Source organism: Salvelinus fontinalis, chromosome 18 (assembly GCF_029448725.1).
Source record: "Salvelinus fontinalis isolate EN_2023a chromosome 18, ASM2944872v1, whole genome shotgun sequence".
Taxonomy (NCBI): Eukaryota; Metazoa; Chordata; class Actinopteri; order Salmoniformes; family Salmonidae; genus Salvelinus; species Salvelinus fontinalis.
Window position 1 is genome coordinate 38,279,001 of NC_074682.1, and position 23,390 is coordinate 38,302,390.

A 23,390-nucleotide genomic window follows, 5' to 3' on the forward strand; every position below is an offset into this window, starting at 1 on the left:
TAGACATTAATGGCTGTGTGTTGAGTTATTTTGAGGGGACAGCAAATGTACACTGTTATACAAGCTGTACACTCACTACTTTACATTGTAGCAAAGTGTCATTTCTTCAGTGTTGTCACATGAAAAGATATACCCAAATATTTACAAAAATGTGAGGGGTGTACTCACTTTTGTGATATACTGTATATTAGGAATCATTAATCTCTCTTATGTTTTCAATAAGTCAGTCAGAGTGGGTTTTATGAAGGGGCCCCAAGCCCCCAGCCCTCGAGACACTCAGGGACCCAACACTCCCAGCAGCCCAGCCTAGCGCTGCCTAAGGGTTAATTACAGGGCAGAGCCATCAGGTTTAAATAACACACCACCAGTAAGTGATAAAACGTCTCGTTTTGGTAGAATTTTCAACATTTGGATATGGATCACTTCCTCCTGCCTACACACATAAAAGAAAAACCATAGAGCAGACGGGGATATTTGGGAAGGTGTTTTCATAACTGCATTTCAGCCTTGCGTGTTCGTTCAACTGTTTCACAGCATATGGTGTTTTTGTTCCCTTCCTCACCCGTCATCTCCCCAGGCCCCCCACTCTACCCCCTAAACCACAGAAAATGCGGAAGCCTAGGCCGCGCTCCATCTATAACCATAAACTGTTTAACGGCAATATGGAGACCTTCATCAAGGTACCCGCCCATGGCTAGGGTGTGTGAATTAGTGCCCTCTGTGGGGCTGGAGAGAGAGGGCAGCTAGGGTCCTCCTCTCTCTCCCTTGCGCTCTCTTCCTGCTTACTGCTCAACCTCATCCTGTAACCTCTGTCTTTAACCTCACCTCCTCTTCCTCTCTTCCCATGGCTCTGACGATGCACACAGACATGGTGAAGGAGAATTAGTGTCTCCCTATCCTTTTAGATGTAGTAGTAGCACAGGCCTCTAACCTCGGCTAATCCTCAGACGTGAGGATACCGTGTCTCATAGTCCCCATAGTGGCTCTGTAGAGAGCCCTGTGCTAGTTGGTTCTGTCCCTCACTGCACCCCGTCTCACTGCATCTCAAGCCATCCCAGCGGCCTCTGACCTGTGCTTATCCTCCAGGGGGTCTCTGTCTGTCTGTCATCTGTGCTTCTCTAACTGTGTTGCCTCTCTGCCTCCTTCCCTCTGCACCTCCTTGCTGCGCTACTTTCTGCCCCAGGGGAAGACGGAATGCCCGTACCCGCAATCAGGTACTATCAGTGGGGGGTGGTAGGATGGGAGGTAGTGCGCATGGCACGGTGCTGTAGAGTGGGGCCACCTGAAAACTATTACACTAATAGTTCTACATGCTGATTTCTGCCTTCTCCTCCACATGCAGTCATACTAATGAGCTCCAATAGCATGTCACTGCTACTCCACTTGTTTCATGACTGTTTGCTTGCTATAATGAGGGGCTGTGAATAGCAATGGTTTATATCTGTCACTTTAATGGTGCTCATTTGAATGTTGGTGGACACTGCTGTTTATGAAGCCATCAAGAAGAGGCATGTATTTCCTTATGGTGGGGTGCAGGGCAGGTCTAGAATACTCTGTGCTCTGATTAATAGAATACACAGTATGCTAAAATGTATTTTATTATACATAAACAACAGAATCTATCAATATGGACAGTCTAGTATTTGTGGTTAATAATTTTCTTGTCACTGTATTAGTGTCAGTCATCCATACTTTGCTCTCACTATTGCCATGATTTGCTCTCAGGATTCAGGTCAACCTATTCCTCTTGTGGTTGAGAGCTGTATTCGACACATCAATTTGTATGGTAAGTCTACTAAAATGACACCCTTACTGTATTGACTGCATAGAAGGGTATTCAGAAAGCTATGAACTCCACTGTGAACATAACATATGATATGATATATCCTCTGGGTAGAGGTAATACAGTCACTAAAACATCTCCAGGTCTTGAGACATACAGTGCCAGTCAAAAGTTTGGACACTCCTACTCATTCCAGAGTCTTTCTACATTGTATACTAATAGTGAAGACATCAAAACTAGGAAATAGCACATATGGAATCATGTAGTAACCAAAAAAGTGTTAAACATCAAAATATTTTTTATATTTGAGATTTTTAAAGTAGCCACCTTTTGCCTTGATGACAGCTTTGCACAATTTTGGCATTCTCTCAACCAGCTTCATGAGGTAGTCACCTGGAATGCATTTCAATTTACAGGTGTGCCTTGTTAAAAGTTAATTTGTGGAATTTTTTCCTCCTTAATACGTTTGAGACAATCAGTTGTATTGTGACAAGGTAAGGGTAGTATACAGAAGATAGCCCTATTTGGTAAAACACCGTCCATATTATGGCAGGAACAGCTCAAATAAGCAAAGCGAAATGACAGTCTATAATAACTTCAAGACATGAAGGTCAGTCAATCTGGAAAATTCAAGAACTTTGAAAGTTTCTTCAAGTGCAGTCGAAAAACCATCAAGCGGTATGATGAAACTGGCTCTCATGAGGACTGCCACCGGAAAGGAAGACCCAGAGTTACCACTGCTGCAGAGGATAAGTTCATTAGAGTTACCAGCCTCAGATGGCAGCCCAAATAAATGCTTCACAGAGTTCAAGTAACAGACACCTCTCAACATCAGCTGTTCAGAAGAGACAGCATGAATCAGGCCTTCATGGTCGAATTGCTGCAAAGAAACAACTACTAAAGAACACCAATAAGAAGAGACTTGCATGGGCCAAGAAACATGAGCAATGGACGTTAGACCGGTGGAAATCTGTCCTTTGGTCTGATGAGTCCAAATTTGAGATTTTTGGTTCCAACCGCTGTGTCTTTGTGAGTCGCAGAGTAGGTGAACGGATGATCTCCGCCTGTGTGGTTCCCACCATGAAGCATGGGGGAGGAAGTGGGATGGTGTTGGGGTGCTTTGCTAGTGACACTGTGATTTATTTAGAATTCAAGGCACACTTAACCAGCATGGCTACCACAGTATTCTGCAGCGTTACACCATCCCATGTGGTTTGCGCTTAGTGGGGCTATCATTTGTTTTTCAACAGGACAATGACCCAAAGCACACCTCCAGGCTTTGTAAGGGCTATTTGGTGATGGAGTGTTGCATCAGATGACCTGGCCTCCACAATCACCCGACCTCAACCCAATTGAGATGGTTTGGGATGAGTTGGACCGCAGAGTGAAGGAAAAGCAGCCAACAAGTGCTCAGCATTTGTGGAAACTTCTTCAAGACTGTTGGAAAAGCATTCCAGGTGAAGCTGGTTGAGAGAATGCCAAGAGTGGGCAAAGCTGTCATCAAGGCAAAGGATGGCTACTTTGAATAATCTAAAATATATTTTGATTTCTTTAACACTTTTTTGGTTACTACATGATTCCATATGTGTTATTTCATAGTTTTAATATCTTCACTATTATTTTTACAATGTAGAAAATAGTAAAAATAAAGAAAAACCCTTCAATGAGAACTGTAGGTCTATCCAAACTTTTGACTGGTACTGAACCTGCTATGATTTAACCTCAGCCCCTAGTGAATAACGTGATGGGAGTGTGGTAACACATCACGTGGCAGCACATCACGCATAGGGACTGACAGGTCCCTTGGTCTTTGTTTACTAATCACTTCAACCTTCCCTCCTCATATCTTCATCCTTCTGTCCACCTCCACATCGGACTCCCGCCGTAGTGGTGTAGCCCCAAGGCCTGTACCCCCCTCCTGACCCATCCTTCCCCTACCCCCCTAGACCTAATGAAACCCCCACAAACTGATTAGGGGTTCTCTAATAGAAACCATATGCAGCAGACCATCTGAGGGGCCCTCACCTGGAAGAAGAAAAAACATGTCCCTTCATGACTAGATTACATTTCCTGCTCTCTGTTGTGTGTTCGCTGTTGGTCTTTCATGTAATCGGCCATCTGGGTGTGGGGATAATGGTGGGCTCAGGCTCAGCCTTGGACTCAGTATGATGTTTCTATGTGTTGTTGCAGGGCTCCAGCAGCAGGGCATATTCCGTGTGCCTGGATCCCAGGTGGAGGTTAATGATATTAAAAACTCATTTGAGAGAGGTAGGTCCCTGGTGAGACTTGGGGTAAATGGTGATAGATTAGCTTTTAGTTTTTCCTCTACAGCTCAGGATCAATAACACTACAAACTCATTGAACTTCAGACATACAGTAGAAATCTTCATATTATTTTCTACGTGTAACAAGCAAGAATTTGTAAGCCCACCTTAAAAAAAAAAAAAGTACAGTAATGAAGTATTTATTGATTAATCTTTTCAGTGATTCAGTTCTGTTGCAGTGGTCAGATCCTCCAAAATAATAACTCTACTCTATTGTTTTACTAGGCGAAGACCCATTGATTGAAGACCAGAATGAACATGACATCAACTCAGTGGCAGGGGTCCTCAAGCTGTACTTCAGGGGCCTGGAGAACCCTCTGTTCCCCAAGGAACGCTTCCTGGATCTCATGTCTACTATAAGTGAGTAGACTCTACACTGTTGGTCAATGTAGTAAATGTGTTCAGGGTAACTGAAATTATACCATATTCCTACCCATCTGGGTGGTGAAATAACACAATTGGGGCTACAGTACAGTACATGCCTTTGGATTATTCACACTATCTAGGTGGGTACCTCACTAGTAGAGATAGAATCAGAATAGGAGAGAGAGAGAAGCCAACCTCCAGGTCCACAGATACATCATCACTCCCCAACCTCTACACCCTACACACACTGCTTTATGGTATAGCAGGGTAGGGTCAAGAGGCACGCAGTGGAACACATGGAAACAATCTCAACACCACCTGTGATTCAGTAGAAACCCAATAGGAAGGGAGGAGAGAGGGGACCACATCAGTCTACTAACTCAGCACAGCTTTGCAGTGTTTTCCCCTGCTCCAGATAGCCCAGTCACTCAAATCACCATATCCTCTGATTTAAATGAGGGGTTATCTATTAATAATAGGAGCGTTTGTGTTGTCATTACTGTACCTTAGTATGACTGCCAGCCCCCTGCTAAAGTCTGCTCATTCTGTATATTCAATAGATCATGGTGTTGTTATGGATCATCATGTCTTTATCTCTCCTCCCATTCATCTCAGTGACAGGTGGTGTTATGACTCTCTGGCCTTCTTCTGTTTCAGAACTGGAGTCTGGAGCTGAGAGAGCGCATCACGTCCAGCAGATTGTTGTGACTCTTCCTCGCACCGTCATCATCGTCATGAGATACCTGTTTGCTTTCCTCAATCAGTAAGTTGGCCACATTGACATAACAGCTCACATATCACAGTCCTCTGTTGTTGAATCGAGTTGTCCCTATACCAGAGAACCTATACACTAAGGGCATTCAGTAAAACAGGATGGAGTAAAGGTCTAAAATTATAACCTTTATAAAAATTTCGGAGTCTTGGGGAAAAGAAAAATCCCTGTACTGCACTAAATCAACAAAACTAGTGAATCTCCGCTGCAGTATTCAGAGAGGAAAATACATTGATTTCCAGAGTTATTGAACAGCCCTACTGTTCACCTCCTATTTATTACCGCGTCTGCCAGCAGCTCTTTAGAACTTATTTACGGGCCTGCTCAGAAACAGATCCATCAACCCAGTAATATACCTGTCCTGTTTTATTGGGCTGTTATTGATGCTCGCTTTGCTTGGTTCCACTGCAGAACAAAGCATTTGATTCCACATTCTGACTTTTACCTCTGTGTTTTATGCCCCCTCATACAGAGTTAGGCTCTGGGCCAGCTGTAGTTCTTTACTGCTCCAGCTCCACACCACAGCTCCACACCACAGCTCCACACCACAGCTCCACACCACAGCTCCACACCACAGCTCCACTCCACAGCTCCACACCACAGCTCCACACCACTCTGTTCTGATTATGAGCCCCTCTTAAAACAGATGAGTGTGAGGATAGGCCGTTTGCCTGACTGGGATGCTGCTGGAAGGGAGGATGGGATTACTGCCCCCTAAACCAGGATGGCTTATTAATAGGCCTGTTAAACTGTGAAGTTTTAAGGGCAGGCTTGTTAAGGTTGGAAGGGTGTGGGAATCTAAGCTAAACAGGGAGACTGAGGAATGTGCTAGCTAAGTTGGGATGTTGGGGGTTAATGTAACTTAAGGTAGGGGGTTTAACGATTTTCTTATACTGAGATGTGGTGGAGGGACAAAATGGATCTCAACTCATGTTGTAAAGGACATGTTGCTACTTCAGTGAAGTTGTAGATCTCAACTCACTGTAGAGTGTAGAGTCTACAGTCACAGCCATACTCAACCCTCTTTATATTAGAGGTAATCAAATGGTTACCCGGACTATTTGCATTATGTGCCCCCCCTCTTTTTACGCTGCTGCTACTCTCTGTTTATCATATATGCATAGTCACTTTAACTATACATTCATGTACATACTACCTCAATTGGGCCGATCAACCAGTGCTCCTGCACATTGGCTAACCGGGCTATCTGCATTGTGTCCCGACACCCACCACCTGCCAACCCCTCTTTTACGATACTGCTACTCTCTGTTCATCATATATGCATAGTCACTTTAACCATATCTACATGTACATACTACCTCAATCAGCCTGACTAACCAGTGTCTGTATGTAGCCTCGCTACTGTATATAGCCTGTCTTTTTACTATTGTTTTATTTCTTTACCTACCTATTGTTCACCTCATACCTTTTTTGCACTATTGGTTAGAGCCTGTAAGGAAGCATTTCACTGTAAGGTCTACACCTGTTGTATTCAGCGCATGTGACAAATAAACTTTGATTTGATTTGGGAAACAGATAGGCCTCACTTTTATTGGCAAACGTAGGTCTTTGAGTATGTTTAATGGATCCACCCATCAATTCACCTCATAATGTAATTATGAAGTTCATTGGTTCATCTCTCTCTCTCTCTCTTCCCCTCCAGTCTATCCCAGTACAGTGATGAGAACATGATGGATCCCTATAACCTGGCCATCTGCTTCGGCCCCACCCTGATGCCCATCCCCGACGGACAGGACCCTGTAGCCATCCAGGCGCATGTCAATGAGGTCATCAAGACCATCATCATCCACAACGAGGTCATCTTTCCCAGCTACCGTGAGCTGGACGGGCCAGTCTATGAGAAGTGCATGACTGGAGGAGAGGATTACTGGTGAGAAGTAGCTAGACCTGGGAGGTCACCATCTTTAAGACAAGCACTGAAGACATACCGTATGGCTAAGGCTAAAGCAGTAATACTGTTACTTGTGTAACCCTGGGTTTATCACCAGTACAGTTAGATTGTTCTTCTTCTGGCCGCTCCAGCATATGGCATGGTCACTCACAGACTACATTACCATCCTGCTTGATAATGTGGTGAGAAGAGCGGAATTTGGAGTGTGTAGTAGAGATGAGGATGCTAGGCTCATTTATGTAAAGCATGAGTGCATTCCTATGGGGGTGGTATTTTCTTAAGCACATGCTTTTACAGACAGTGCTTGGATATAATACCTAAGATAATTAATTTTATCTAGTGGCTAGAAATGTAGAATTGTATTTAGTTAAAGAGCAGGTCTGCATGGAAGGATATATTATGTAACTGTTTATATGGCCTTTTCTCGTTGTCGCGTTTTATCCCAATATTCATGATACAGATACTCTAAAGTTCATGTAGAACTAATTATTCAAATCAAAATCAAATCAAAGTTCATTTGTCATGTGCACAGGATACAACAGGTTTAAACAGTGTAGTGAAATGCTTACTTGTAGGCTCTTTCTCAACAATGCCATATTCAATATCATGGTAAAGAAATAGAAAAGTGCCAAATCCAGAATAGATTATTTTAAAAAGAGCTCCGAATTAATACTAAATCAGGGAAAATAAAAACACACCAGAAATAATATAGACATGAGAATGTAAGCTATATGCAAGGCCAGTACCATATCAATGGGCAGGGATACTGGTGATAGTTGAGGTAGATGCTGTACAGTGCATTCAAAAAGTATTCAGACTCCTTGATTTTTTTCACATTTTGTTACGTTACAGCCTTCTTCTAAAATGTATTGAATTGTTTTTTTTCCTCATCAATCTACACACAGTACCCAATAATGACAAAGCAGACCTTTACTCAGTAATTTGTTGAAGCACCTTTGGCAGCGATTACAGCCTTGAGTCTTCTTGAGTATGACGCTACAAGCTTGGCACACCTGTATTTGGAGTGTTTCTCCCATTCTTCTCTACAGATCCTCTCAAGCTCTGTCAGGTTGGATGGGGAGCGTTGCTGCACAGCTTTTTTCAGGACTCTCCAGAAATGTTAGATTGGGTTCAAGTTCAGGCTCTGGCTGGGCCAATCAAGGACATTCAGAGACTTTCCAGAAACCACTATCGCTTTGTCTTGGCTGTGTGCTTAGGGTGGTTGTCCTGTTGGAAGGTGAACCTGGTTTTCATCAAGGATCTCTCTGTACTTGGCTCCGTTCATCTTTTCCTCGACCCTGACTAGTCTCCCAGTCCCTGCTGCTGAATAACATCCCCACAGCATGGCGCTGCCAACCACCATGCTTCACGGTAGGGATGGTGCCAGGTTTCCTCCAGACGTGACGTTTGGCATTCAGGCTAAAGAGTTCAATCTTGGTTTCATCAGACCAGAGAATCTTGTTTCTCATGGTCTGAGAGTCTTTTAAGGTCCCTTTTGGCAAACTCCAACCGGGCTGTCATATGCCTTTTACTGAGGAGTGGCTTCCGTCTGCCCACTCGACCATAAAGGCCTGATTGGTGGACTGCTGCAGAGATGGTTGTCCTTCTGAAAGGTTCTCCCATCTCCACAGACCAAGGCCCTTCTCCCCTGATTGCTCAGTTTGGCCGGGCAGCCAGCTCTAGGAAGAGTCTTGGTGGTTCCAAACTTCTTCCATTTAAGAATGATGGAGGCCACTGTGTTCTTGGGGACCTTGAGTGCTACAGATATTTTTTGGTACCCTTCCCCAGATCTTTGCCTCGACTGTCTCAAATCAAATCAAATTTTATTAGTCACATGCGCCGAATACAAAAGGTGTAGACCTTACAGTGAAATCCTTACTTACGAGCCCTTAACCAACAATGCAGTTTCAAAAAAATATGGATAAGAATAAGAGATAAAAGTAAAAAGTAATTAAAGAGCAGCAGTAAAATAACAATGGCGAGAGTATATACAGGGGTGTATCGATACAGAGTCAATGTGCAGGGCCACCGGTTAGTTGAGGTAATATGTACATGTAGGTAGAGTTATTAAAGTGACTATGCATAGATGACAACAGAGAGTAGCAGTGGTGTAAAAAGCGGGTGGGGGGGGGCACCCCAAATAGTCTGGGTAGCCATTTGACTCGATGTTCAGGAGTCTTATGGCTTGGCGGTAGAAGCTGTTTAGAAGCCTCTTGGACCTAGACTTGGCGCTCCTGCACCGCTTGCCGTTCGGTAGCAGAGGTAACAGTCTATGACTAGGGTGGCTGGAGTCTTTGACAATTTGTAGGGCCTTCCTCTGACACCACCTGGTATAGAGGTCCTGGATGGCAGGAAGCTTGGCCCCAGTGATGTATTGGGCCATTCGCACTACCCTCTGTAGTGCCTTGCGGTCGGAGGCCGAGCAGTTGCCATACCAGGCAGTGATGCAATCAGTCAGGATGCTCTGCAGCTGTAGAACCTTTTTAGGATCTGAGGACCCATGCCAAATCCTTTCAGTCTCTTGAGAGGGAATAGGTTTTGTCGTGTCCTCTTCACAACTATTTTGGTGTGCTTGGACCATGTTAGTTTGTTGGGGATGTGGACACCAAGAAACTTGAAGCTCTCAACCTGCTCCACTGTAGCCCCTTCGATGAGAATGGGGACCTGCTCGGTCCTCTTTTTCCTGTAGTCCACAATCATCTCCTTTGTCTTGATCACGTTGTCCTGGCACCACACAGCCAGGTCTCTGACCTCCTCCCTATAGATTGTCTCATTGTTGTCGGTGATCAGGCCTACCACTGTTGTGTCTTCGGCAAATTTATTGATGGTGTTGGAGTCGTGCCTGGCCGTGCAGTCCTGAGTGAACAGGGAGTACAGGAGGGGACTGAGCACGCACCGCTGAGGGGCCCCTGTGTTGAGGATCAGCGTGGCGGATGTGTGGTTACCTACCCTTACCACCTGGGGGTGGCCCGTCAGGAAGTCCAGGATCCAGTTGCAGAGGGAGGTGTTTAGTCCCAGGGTCCTTAGCTTATTGATGAGCTTCGAGGGCACTATGGTGTTGAACGCTGAGCTGTAGTCAATGAATAGCATTCTCACATACAGTGGGGCAAAAAAGTATTTAGTCAGCCACCAATTGTGCAAGTTCTCCCACTTAAAAAGATGAGAGAGGCCTGTAATTTTCATCATAGGTACACTTCAACTATGACAGACAAAGTGAGAAAAGAAAATCCAGAAAATCACATTGTAGGATTTTTAATGAATTTATTTGCAAATTATGGTGGAAAATAAGTATTTGGTCACCTACAAACAAGCAAGATTTCTGGCTCTCACAGACCTGTAACTTCTTCTTTAAGAGGCTCCTCTGTCCTCCACTCGTTACCTGTATTAATGGCACCTGTTTGAACTTGTTATCAGTATAAAAGACACCTGTCCAAAACCTCAAACAGTCACACTCCAAACTCCACTATGACCAAGACAGAAGAGCTGTCAAAGGACACCAGAAACAAAATTGTAGACCTGCACCAGGCTGGGAAGACTGAATTTGCAATAGGTAAGCAGCTTGGTTTGAAGAAATCAACTGTGGGAGCAATTATTAGGAAATGGAAGACATACAAGACCACTGATAATCTCCCTCGATCTGGGGCTCCATGCAAGATCTCACCCCGTGGGGTCAAAATGATCACAAGAACGGTGAGCAAAACTCCCAGAACCACACGGGGGGACCTAGTGAATGACCTGCAGAGAGCTGGGACCAAAGTAACAAAGCCTCCCATCAGTAACACACTACGCCGCCAGGGACTCAAATCCTGCAGTGCCAGACGTGTCCCCCTGCTTAAGCTAGTACATGTCCAGGCCCGTCTGAAGTTTGCTAGAGAGCATTTGGATGATCCAGAAGAAGATTGGGAGAATGTCATATGGTCAGATGAAACCAAAAATAGAACTTTTTGGTAAAAACTCAACTAGTCGTTTTTGGAGGACAAAGAATGCTGAGTTGCATCCAAAGAACACCATACCTACTGTGAAGCATGGGGGTGGAAACATCATGCTTTGGGGCTGTTTTTCTGCAAAGGGACCAGGATGACTGATCCGTGTAAAGGAAAGAATGAATGGGGCCATGTATCGTGAGATTTTGAGTGAAAACCTTCCATCAGCAAGGGCATTGAAGATGAAACGTGGCTGGGTCTTGACGTGGCTGTCATAGTTGAAGTGTACCTATGATGAAAATTACAGGCCTCTCTCATCTTTTTAAGAGGGAGAACTTGCACAGTTGGTGGCTGACTAAATACTTTTTTGCCCCACTGTAGGTGTTCCTTTTGTCCAGGTGGGAAAGGGCAGTGTGGAATGCAATAGAGATTGCATCATCTGTGGATCTTTTGGGGAGGTATGCAAATTGGAGTGGGTCTAGGGTTTCTGGGATGATGGTGTTGATGTGAGCCATGACCAGCCTTTCAAAGGACTTCATGTGCTACGGGTCAATAGTTGTTAGGCAGGTTACCTTAGTGTTCTTGGGCACAGGGACTATGGCGGTCTGCTTAAAACATGTTGGTATTACAGACTCGGACAGGGAGAGATCCTACCAGCTGGTACTCTCAATCATGTTTCAGTGTTTTTTGCCTCGAAGCGAGCATAGAAGTAGTTTAGCTCGTCTGGTAGGATCGTGTCACTAGGCAGCTCTCGGCTGTGCTTCCCTTTGTAGTCTGTAATGATTTGCAAGCCCTGCCACATCCGACGAGCGTCAGAGCTGGTGTAGTACGATTCGATCTTAGTCCTGTATTGATGTTTGATGGTTCGTTTGATGCCTGTTTGATGGTTTGTCGGAGAGCATAGGGGGATTTCTTAGAGGCTTCCAGGTTAGAGTCCCGCTCCTTGAATGCGGCAGCTCTAGCCTTAAGCTCAGTGCGTATCCTGCCTGTAATCCATGGGTTCTGGTTGGGGTATATACTTACGGTCACTATGGCGACGACGTCATCGATACACTTATTGATGAAGCCAATGACTGATGTGGTGTACTCCTCAATGCCATTGGAGGAATCCCGGAGGAATCCCGGAAAATATCATGTCAGCACACAGTCTGTGCTAGAAAAACAGTCCTGTAGATTAGCATCTGCTTCCTCTGACCACTTTTTTATTGATCTAGTCACTGGTGCTTCCTGCTTTAATTTTTGCTTGTAAGCGGGAATCAGGAGGTAAGAATTATGGTCAGATTTGCCAAATGGAGGGCGAGGGAGACCTTTGTATGCGTCTCTGTGTGTGGAGTATAGGTGGTCCCGAGTTCTTTTTCCTCTGGTTGCACATTTAACATGCTGATAGAAATTGTAAACAGGTGTAAAACTGACAGAACTGCACAATAAATACAGTAGTAAATAGTAGCAGCAACATATGTGGTGATTTTGTGTGTGCATGTTTGAGTGTATGTGTGTGTGTGGGGGTGTCAATATGTGTGTGTATATCTGTGTACTATATTTCAATTACACAGATGCCAATAATACTGTTTGGATATGTTTCGCATATCAAAATTCACAGAGATGGCTTCAAGCTAGCGTGCATCAATATGCATATTTTTCATAGTTAAATTAATCCCTTACCTGGAGCTGGTCCAACTATAACATGTACTACTTCCTAGAGAAATATGCTGACATAAATTTCCCCTACTTCAATTAATCCCTCACTTGGTACTGATCCAAGTATGACCTGTAACTCATCTTTCCTGGAGAAGGCATTAGTTTAGACCCTGTAACCTATGCAAGTGTTGTGGGTGTGTCTGAGTTGACCATTGACTGACTGTCCATCTCTCTCTCTGTGTCCACAGTGACAGCCCCCACAGTGAACCAGGCACCATCGATGAGGCTGACAACGGGACTGAGCCACACACCAGTGATGACGGTCAGTAACATGGGGTTCCTTTACTCCTTCAGACACGCTGTAGAGGAATGGTTTGGGTGATTGATTAAGATAAAATGTGCTGTAGCTAGCGGGCTACACAGCTAATCAGAATAACCAATTGGTTGTTGAAAAAATCCTGAAGCTTGTGCTCTTTCCCTTGCTTTCCTGCTGTTGTCTTAAGTTTCATTACTCTGTGGGTTGTGTTTGTTTTTGTAACTGAACTGCTGTTTATCCTGCTGTGGTTCTTACATGCTGACTAGACCGGGCGTGAGCGTGCGTCCGCCATCGCGCGAATGTTGAATTTGTCCACCCACACCAGACGCGATCAGGACACAAAGGTTGAAATATCAAAATGAACTCTGAACCAACTATATTAATTTGGGGACAGGTCGAAAAGCATTAAACATTTATGGCAATTTAGCTAGCTAGCTTGCTGTTGCTAGCTAATTTGTCCTGGGATATAAACATTGGGTTGTTATTTTGCCTGAAATGCACAAGGTCCTCTACTCCGACAATTTATCCACAGATAAAAGGGTAAACCAAGTTCGTATTTAGTAATCTCTCCTCCTTCAGGCTTCGTCTTCTTCTTTGGATTTAAATGGCAGTTGGCAACCAACTTTAAAGTGCATTACCACCACCAACTGAACTGGATTGTGTACCTCAGTTCATCTTTTAATCACCCACGTGGGTAAATGCTCCTAAAAACCAATGAGGAGATGGGCGTCAAGGAGATGGGCGTTCAGCGCGTCAAGCTTCACAAGTTCTATTTTAGCGCCTGGCTACGCAGACGCTCGTTGACACGCGCGAGCATTGTGGATGCAATGATTGAATAACATGTATGTGTACATTTATTTTTCAACTTTCTCGCACGTAACGCTCGTGTGGTCATTATGTTAGTCATGGTGCTAGACATGATTATAGTCTACTAAAGTATGACATAACAGCATACCCTGTGCTGTCTATGTTAATGATGGAAGGTTGGTTGTGTCTGTCTGTCTGTCTGTCTGTCTGTCTGTCTGTCTGTCTGTCTGTCTGTCTGTCTGTGTCTCCCTCCCTCCCTCCCTCCCCAGGCAGCAGTGGCTCTGCTGTGTACTGCAGCTTTGCAGCTCAGTGTGTCTGGACTGGACCTCCCATTATAATTGAGATCAGATGCAGAAACCACCAATGTACTGTAGCCGTGGTATATAGAGGATGTAATGAGATGTTCAGTATTAAAGTGGTTAGACAGACCAGGGGCAGGGATTTATCTATGGACCACAATGTCCCCCATAGAGATGCACAGATTGATCTGTAATATCAATTACAACAGCAGATGTATCGTAGATTTTATAGAGCTGATGAGCAGTTGATAAAAGGTTGTTTTAACCCTTTACACTCACAGACCCTTTGGTCCCGTATACGGGTTGAAAATGGCAGATTTAGTCATTGATAAACGCCTCAATTGGAACACAGTGTCTGTACATTAACATACTATATATGATATCAGAACTCAGGCTGTCCACTTTACAGTGCTGTATGGGATTCAACTGACAGCTGTTCTAAATGTGTGTACTACCAAGCGCAACAAACTCGGACATCATTGAACTCACAACTCCATTCAATGCTCACCAAAATTACAATCTGTTTGTCTGCAGTGCCTTGTGAAGCCTAACAATGTAAGATTGTATTTTATAACTTAGCTAGTCATGTTGGGAATAGAACAAGCTTTCTAATAATGCCCTCCTGACCCAGATTGAGATTTATAATGGAAAGTTTTTGCGTTGCGTAAACAACAACAGTAATTGTGTGATGGTGGGGATGCAGGGCTTTGTTCCAAACAAAAAAACTCTAAGTGTGCTTGCTTCAATTCCTTAACGGCAAAGCTAGGAGTTCTCAAAAAAGCACTTTATATTTGAAGGCTATTTCCTTGATTCACAAAAGTGCATTGAAATTGCTTACAGTACTGTACACACTTTGGAGAGGTGTGTGGCCACTTCAAGACACCAGTTAGACCTCTCACTCAAACCCGTTTTTTCTTATGTTGCACCTACCCCAAAATGTCCATGAATATTCTTATTATGTTACTGAATGTATCCAGAGTATTTTCAGATTTCGTAATTGACAATTGCTGCGAAAAGTACAGTAAATGTAAAATGCACATAAAATTGATGGTGTAATGTTTGGATTCAGTTTTGTGTCAGTTGAACTGTTGTGTCCTCACCTTTGGTCAGATAATTTCCCCATAATCTCCAAACTGTTCTCTTTGAATTGCTACCATGGTCATGCGTATGTATGCTTTTTATAGTTCTTTGATAGAAACATTTCAATTTCCACGAGGGTAAAGGGTTAAGGTTGTATGTGGTTGTTTCGAAGCTGTGATAGATATACACTACCAGTCAAATGTTTTAGAACACCTACTCATTCAAGGGTTTTTCTTTATTTTTACTATTGTCTACATTGTACAATAATAGTGAATTCATCAAAACTATGAACTAACAAATATGTAATCATGTACTTACCAAAAAAGTGTTAAACAAATCAAAATATATTTTATATCAAATAGCCACCCTTTAGCTTGATGCCAGCTTTGCACACTCTTGGCATTCTCTCAACCCGCTTCATGAGGTAGTCACCTGGAATGCATTTCAATTATGGACATTAGACCGGTGGAAATGTATTCTTTGGTCTGGAGTCCAAATTGGAGATTTTTGGTTCCAACCGTCGTGTCTTTGTGAGACACGGTGTGGGTGAACGGAGGATCTCCGCATGTGTATTTCCCACCGTAAAGCATGGAGGAGGAGGTATAGTGTGGGGGTGGTTTGCTGGTGATACTGTCTGTCATTTATTTAGAATTCAAGGCATACTTAACCAGCATGGTTACCACAGCATTCTGCAGCGATATGCCATCCCATGTGGTTTGCGCTTAGTGGGACTATCATTTGTTTTTCAACAGGACAATGACCCAACACACCCACAGGCTGTGTAAGGGCCATTTTACCAAGAAGGAGAGTGATGGAGTGCTTCATCAGATGATCTGGCCTCCACAATCCCCTGACCTCAACCAAATTGAAATGGTTTGGGATGAGTCGAACCGCAGAATGAAGGAAAAGCAGCCAACAAGTGCTCAGCATATGTGGGAACTCCTTCAAGACTGTTGGAAAAGCATTCCAGTGAAGATGGTTGAGAGAATGCCAAGAGTGTGCAAAGTTGTCATCAAGACAAAGTGTGGCTATTTGAAGAAAATGTTTGATTTGTTTAACAATTTTTTGGTTACTACATGATTCCATATGTGTTATTTCATAGTTTTGATGTCTTCACTATTATTCTACTAGGTAGAAAAACCCTTGAATGAGTAGGTTTTCTAAAACATTTGACCGGTAGTGTAGACTCTGTTGATATTTGGACAGGAAAGGTATGTGATCTGGCGTATAAGAAGGCTGTGTAGATAGAGTTGCCCTGCATACTGACTGACCTTATTCTGTGTTTTCTTTAGACTGAAGGAGAGAACTAGGCACAGCTCAGATAGACTGTGACAAGATGTAATAATAAATAGACATGAAACAAAGCAAAAACAGTGTCTGGACAAGAGAAACAAAACAACATCAATGCAGACATGGGGATGATTCTGAGGAAGTGACAGGTATAGGGGAGGCAATCAATGACTTGATTGCGTCCAAGTGAGTCCGATGAAGAGCTGGTGCACGTAACGATGGTGACAGTTGTGCGTAATGATGAGCAGCCTGGCGACCTCAGAGAGGGGGAGCAGACGTGACATAGGGATGCACAGGAACACATCATGCTTCAAACCTGAGACAAGGTTGTATGTTGGCAACCTCCGTCTCTCTTATTCTCTCTGTCGATCTCTCGTTCTCTCTCTCTCTCTCTCTCTCTCTCTCTCTCTCTCTCTCTCTCTCTCACGTCTCTCTCTCTCTATCCCTCTCTCTCCCACTCTCTCCCTCCCCGTGTAGCTCTCCCTCTCTATCCCTCTCTCTCTCTCCCCGTGTAGCTCTCTCTCTCTCCCTCTCTCTCTCTTGTCACGGCCCCTCTGCAGTGCAGGGGGTGGTTCCTCCTGCAGGCAGAGAAGGGTCGTTAGTGATTGGAGTCACCTGGGCTCAGGGTATTTAAACTGCTGCTTCACTAATCGCTCTCTCTCTCTGCTCCTCCCGGTATGATCCTGTTTTGTTTGTTCCTTTGTAGTTTTGCATAGTTTTCACTCAGTCATATTCCCACACACAGATTCATGCATCCATCCACTTTACATACACCTTACATTCTGATACTTCCACACCTCATTCCTTTTTCTTTGTTTAAAGTTAATAGTTTGTTTATAATAAAGAACATTTTCAATTGGCCTATACCTGTTGTTCGTGTCCCCTCATTTTTGTCACAGGCTATGAGCCGTGACACTCTCTATATATATATATATATATATCTCCCTCCCTCTCCCGTCCTCTGCTCTCTCTTTGTTCAGCGATAGTAAACGGGTCCCATGGGACTTTCTCCTTTGTGCCTTTTGTATATTCCTTTTTCTGCTCAGAGCCCTGACAGAATAATTGGGCTAAATGCACTCGGAAAACCAAAACACGAGTAACAACACCAGAGATGCTATCTGCTAGCTCTCAATGGGCAGGCCCATACTGTACTATTCTTGGCTAAGCTAAGCTAGGGTAACCCTATCGGGAAAGGGGGATAGCTAGTCAGTTATACAACTGAATTGCATTCAACTGAAATTTGTCTTCTGCATTTAAACGAACCCCTCTGAATCAGAGAGGTGCGGGGGGCTGCCTTAATTGACATCCATGTCATCGGCGCCCGGGGAACAGCCCCATCTGTAGTGATGGGTGTGTTGGTAATGAGTGCCAACACCCTCTCCAGCCTTCTGAACCAAACAGCAGGACAAAGGCTGACTGCCCCCCACAGCTCCGCCTGCAGAGAGGTGGGAGGAGAGGAGAGTACAGAGGCACAGCCAAGCAGGCCAGGCAGGGCATGGTTCTTGGCGCTGCATCGTGATCTCCCGCTGTTTAATTAGTGTGCTTGGAGGGAATGTGAGTCACATGGTCCTGTCTTGGCTCTTCTCAGACCTGAGGCGATGCCGCCCTCCACAGTCTGGCCCTCACACTGGGTCTAGAGACATGGTCCTACAGCCCGACACAGCAACACTTTCTAGCTGAATCTAGAACATGAGGTCATTAGAAATACTATAAAACCACATTGTGGGCCTAGTTTGACTGTTGTGTCCATCAGCTTGTGTTTTTATTCTGAGTATTTGCTCTTGTTTGGAGAGAAACTGAGTTATATTGTGATGATCACAGGGATCTTACCCTCACTGCAGACAGGCAGACATGTTATTTTGTTTCTGAGGAAGCAAAAGAGCTTAATTTAACGAGGGGGACAAAGATAGACAATGTTACCCTGCCATGTTCTTCTGTCTCTCCCCCCCTTTCATATTCCTCTCTCCTCCTTATCCTCCACCTCCTCCTACTCCATCTCATATTCCTCCTATTTTCTCCTTATCCTCTTCCTCCTTTTATCTCCATGTCACTGTAGGTCATTTCACCGCTGGATGGAGCTCCTAATGGAACAGGAACCTAATGGCTTTCTGGTTGACTTGGAAATCTCCTACTGGGAGACAATTGATTTTATACATGTGTTTAACCCCGACTGACCCCTGGTCTCTGTCTGTTTGGTTTGGCCCATAGACACACATTGGGCTGTGGCTGTAGTACCAGTGGTCAAGGGCAGTCCTGCCACGTACACACACACCCTCCTCCCTAACAGGGAAATCTAGATGTGCAATCTGACAGCTGACTAGCTTTGATTCCTTTTTCATTTTGAACACTCACTACATGTGCATATCTCTATTTGTATTTGTATTTATTCTGGACCCCTTTAGTTCCTGCCAAGGCAGCAGCTACTCTTCCTGGGATCCAAACACATTAAGGCACTTACTGTACATCAAACATAAATCAAAAGATTAAACAGTACATCATATTACATCATTACACCACTACATATCTACAATAGAAAATGTATAATAACGCCGTACAACAATTTTACGATATACGTGTATGTACGTGTGTGTAGAGTGCTAGCGTTTGTTTGCGTATGCGTGTGTCTGTACCTGTGTGTGTGTGTTTCTTCACAGTCCCCGCTGTTCCATAAGGTGTATTTTTATCAGGTTTTTTTATCTGATTCTACTGCTTGCATCAGTTACATAATGTGGAATAGAGTTCCATGTAGTCATGGCTATATGTAGTACTGTGTGCCTCCCATAGTCTGTTCTGGACTTGAGTATTGTGAAGAGACCTCTGGTGGCATGTCTTGTGATGTATGCATGGGTGTCTGAGCTGTGTGCTAGTAGTTCAAACAGACAGTTCGGTCCATTCAGGTTGCCAACACTTCTTACAAATACAAGTAGCGATGAAGTCTCTCCTCTATGGGATGTCACCAAGGTTACGCGTGTCCCAAGTCATCAGGCTCTTTGTTTGATTGATATCAGCCTGGCCCCAGGGTGTGTGTGTTTGTGTGATTGATATCAGCCTGGCCCCAGGGTGTGTGTGTTAGTGTGATTGATATCAGCCTGGCCCCAGGGTGTGTGTGTTTGTGTGATTGATATCAGCCTGGCCCCAGGGTGGGTGTGTTTGTGTGATTGATATCAGCCTGGCCCCAGGGTGGGTGTGTTTGTGTGATTGATATCAGCCTGGCCCCAGGGTGTGTGTGTTAGTGTGATTGATATCAGCCTGGCCCCAGGGTGTGTGTGTTTGTGTGATTGATATCAGCCTGGCTCCAGGGTGTGTGTGTTTGTGTGATTGATATCAGCCTGGCTCCAGGGTGTGTGTGTTTGTGTGATTGATATCAGCCTGGCCCCAGGGTGGGTGTGTTTGTGTGATTGATATCAGCCTGGCTCCAGGGTGTGTGTGTTTGTGTGATTGATATCAGCATGGCTCCAGGGTGTGTGTGTTTGTGTGATTGATGTCAGCCTGGCCCCAGGGTGTTTGTGTGATTGATATCAGCCTGGCCCAGGGTGTGTGTGTGTGTTTGTGTGATTGATATCAGCCTAGCCCCAGGGTGTGTGTGTTTGTGTGAGAGACAGGTCCTCTAATGTTCTCTGGTCCAAGGTTGAATGGTGACTGGTGTTTGCTTACAGACAAATAGAGCCTGTGCCTTTGTGCGTATGCTCTCTCAGGAGGCTGTCTATAGCATGAACGTTGTTTCTTCTGGCTGTTGGTGTGTGAGTAGGTTGGGACCCATAATGTCATTAAAGGACCAAGTCATTGGATTGAATGTGTTGGCAACCAGTTTACTAGCTGTTGGGATAGTAGTGTTCCCTGATCAGACTACAGTGTTAGTTGATTGGTACTCAATTACTGCTGCTCTTCAACTCACAATAATGCTTGGAATCGAAGTGTATCACTCAAACAGTAACCATCCTCTCTATTAGAGAATAGAGTTTATATCGTAATGCTGCCTCTCGTTTTATTTTTCTTCAACTCAGACATTTCCTATTTTCCCTCTCGCTCTTTGTCTCTTGGAGACTCTTGTGTCTGATTTGAGAGTCTGAAGAACAAACCCACCATTAAATAGAGTCCCCCTGTCCTCTTTGGCTATTATCGGCCCTCACAGGCTCTTTGCAATCACAACTCTGTCTGGAGAAGTAGTGTACTCTACAGTTCTCTGGACTTAAGCCCAGACCAGAGGCCTGAGGCCATTGTCTGAGAACATGAAGACATGCTCTCATTGTTTAGGTCTTAGTAATTAGAGCAAGGGGCTCCTTATTTATCTTAATTAACTCAGTGAAGCAGTTGGATTGGGCCACACACACAGGCCAGGGTAGGGTAGGCTACTCAGTCCACACATCTCAATGGGGTGTGAGTTATGTCATTACATCAGGAAATGAAGGTGGTCCAGGTTGTGACAATGTTTATCTCCTGCTGTTCTTTATGTCCACAGAGGTGGAGCAGATTGAGGCCATCGCTAAGTTTGACTATGTGGGGCGCACCCCCCGGGAGCTATCCTTTAAGAAGGGAGCGTCACTACTGCTGTATCACCGCGCCTCCGAGGACTGGTGGGAGGGGCGGCACAACGGTGTGGACGGACTGATCCCACACCAGTACATTGTGGTGCAGGACCTGTGAGTAACACCAATTCATAAACATGAAGCTTCAGCGATGGACGATGAGCAGTCTGACAATAAATCAGGCAGGCAGGAAACAGTCAGTCTTACAGTAATCAAGTGTTTTCCTCAACAAATCTCCCTCTTTAAAGTGATAGAAACCTGAGAGTAATTACACATGGCAGGTGTATCTAACGCTCAGCTACACATCAGTAACACTAATGGAAGATCCTTGACTGAATATCACAAAGGGAAGGCACAGATAAATCATTAAAATCATGCATGATGTGTTCGCTCAAAGACACCTCACTGACTAGTGCACCTTAAGTGGTAACACAATTAAATGTGGATTTGATGTCAGTCAATCAGGCTAAGAGGCAGGAGTAAAGATGCTAAAAAGAAGGCCAGAGTATGGTTTAAGTTTTACACCCTCAGATATTAATTCCCATTATAAATGTACACAATCATTTGAAAGATGAGCCGCGTAGTCTCGAATTATAGTGTGGCTAATCATCGCTGGTGTCTGTTTCATGAATCCATTTGGATGTTGAGTCAACAGTAAGGTAAGAATTATATATCGTATTGCTACTTTCTGTGTTAGGAATACTTTGGAATGATCAATGTTCAAAAAGGAGTCAGGGAAGTGGCTCCCCATCTGTCTGGATCAGATAAACTGACTGCAGATTGAAAACCAGAGCCCGCTGTAAATATGGACCAATTAGTTTGAATAAACAACCATCTAAATAAGATCTCTACCACACTCTATCATCTCTCTTTCTCTCTCTCCTTTCAGGGATGATGCGTTCTCAGATAATCTCAGTCAGAAGGCGGACAGCGAGGCGAGCAGCGGACCACTGCTGGATGACAAGGCCTCATCCAAAAACGACGTCCCATCACCGTGTGAACACTCCCTCGACTGCAACTTTGGAGGAGTCATGGGGAGGTGGGTAATGACTGGGAAGGAATACCCATTGAAATGGTTTTTTTTTTTAGATCAGTGTCCAGGGCCAACCTAATACTACTCTTTGTGACTGTGATGTTGTCTCTCTCCTCAGGGTGAGGCTACGTTCTGACGGGGCCGCCATCCCTCAGCGCCGCAGCGGAGAGACCCACAGCCCTCCCCGGGGCACAGACACACCCCCGCGGGCCGCAGCCTGTCCCAGCAGCCCCCACAAGGTGGCAGTGAGCAGGAGTCGCTTGGAGAGCACGGAGAAGAGGCGCCTGGGCACATTTGGCAGTGCGGGCAGCATCAACTATGCTGACAGGAAGGTCTACCCCGAGGGCCACCCCCTGAGGCACGTACCAGGAGCCACACGCCACAGCAGCCTGGGGGACCACAAGTCACTGGAGGCTGATGTCCTGGCAGAGGTAAGGCCTTCACTGTCCTATCAGACCCAGGTTCTAAAGTATTACCTCTCCCCAATGTATAACTGCATAACCTCTTTTCCCCATGTCATGTAACCTTATCAGTCATAAAACCTCACACAATATGGAATGGAATCACCTGTCCATTTCAAAAATATATATATATTATTTATTTTTTCTCCACAATTTAGATTTTGTCTCATTGCTGCAACTCCCCAACACCCTCAGGAAGCAGAATGCATTTCATGTCGATGCTGAAATGAGTACTAATGATCATTGATAATAGCAGCACAAGCCCTGCGTCGGCTAACTGGAAAAGGAATAGGGGCAGATTTTGAAATGGAAAAGGTCTGATCAGCTAATGAGAGTGGTCCTATCAGAGCCCTATTTCAGCCTGAGCCCATGTTGATGACCTTGATTGTGATTGTGCTAATGAGTTTGTGTGTGTGCGTGCGTGTGTGATTGTAAGAGAGAGAGAGAGTGTGTGTGTGTGTGTGTGTGTGTGTGTGTGTGTGTGTGTGTGTGTGTGTGTGTGTGTGTGTGTGTAGGGGTTGGTTGGTTCTTCTATCCTTGTGGAGATCTAAAATCCCCAAAAGCCCCCACAAGGATAGTAAAACAAGTAAAATGCTCCCTTGTGGGGACCATGAGGACAAAGGCTATTTTAAGCTTAGGGGTTAGGATTAGAATTGGGGTAAGAGTTAAGGTTAGGGGTTAGGGAAAATAGGATTTTGAATGGAAATACATTTTAGGTCCCCACGAGAATAGAAGAACAAAACGTGTGTCTGTGTGATTGTGTGAGAGAGTGTGTGCGATTGTAACTGTGGTAATGAGTGTCAGCCATTAAAAGGGGATGTTAATCTCTTCATTTGGTGCCGTTGGGCTGTACTGTGTGA

General features: G+C 44.6%; 1 protein-coding gene across 2 annotated transcripts in view; it reads left to right on the forward strand.

Moving 5' to 3' along the window:
* Positions 1-23,390, forward strand: part of LOC129815462 (SLIT-ROBO Rho GTPase-activating protein 3) — a 106,911-nt gene that overhangs the window by 79,018 nt on the left and 4,503 nt on the right. The window contains exons 12-21 of one of the 2 annotated variants that reach the window (XM_055869330.1): positions 578-680; positions 1,726-1,786; positions 3,974-4,051; positions 4,333-4,467; positions 5,131-5,236; positions 6,909-7,136; positions 12,967-13,040; positions 20,970-21,150; positions 21,926-22,075; positions 22,188-22,500. In XM_055869330.1, the coding sequence (XP_055725305.1) occupies positions 578-680; positions 1,726-1,786; positions 3,974-4,051; positions 4,333-4,467; positions 5,131-5,236; positions 6,909-7,136; positions 12,967-13,040; positions 20,970-21,150; positions 21,926-22,075; positions 22,188-22,500 (1,429 nt within the window). Of the gene's footprint in view, positions 1-577; positions 681-1,183; positions 1,215-1,725; positions 1,787-3,973; positions 4,052-4,332; positions 4,468-5,130; positions 5,237-6,908; positions 7,137-12,966; positions 13,041-20,969; positions 21,151-21,925; positions 22,076-22,187; positions 22,501-23,390 lie in introns of both variants that reach the window. The other variant, XM_055869331.1, reaches the window with a different exon arrangement.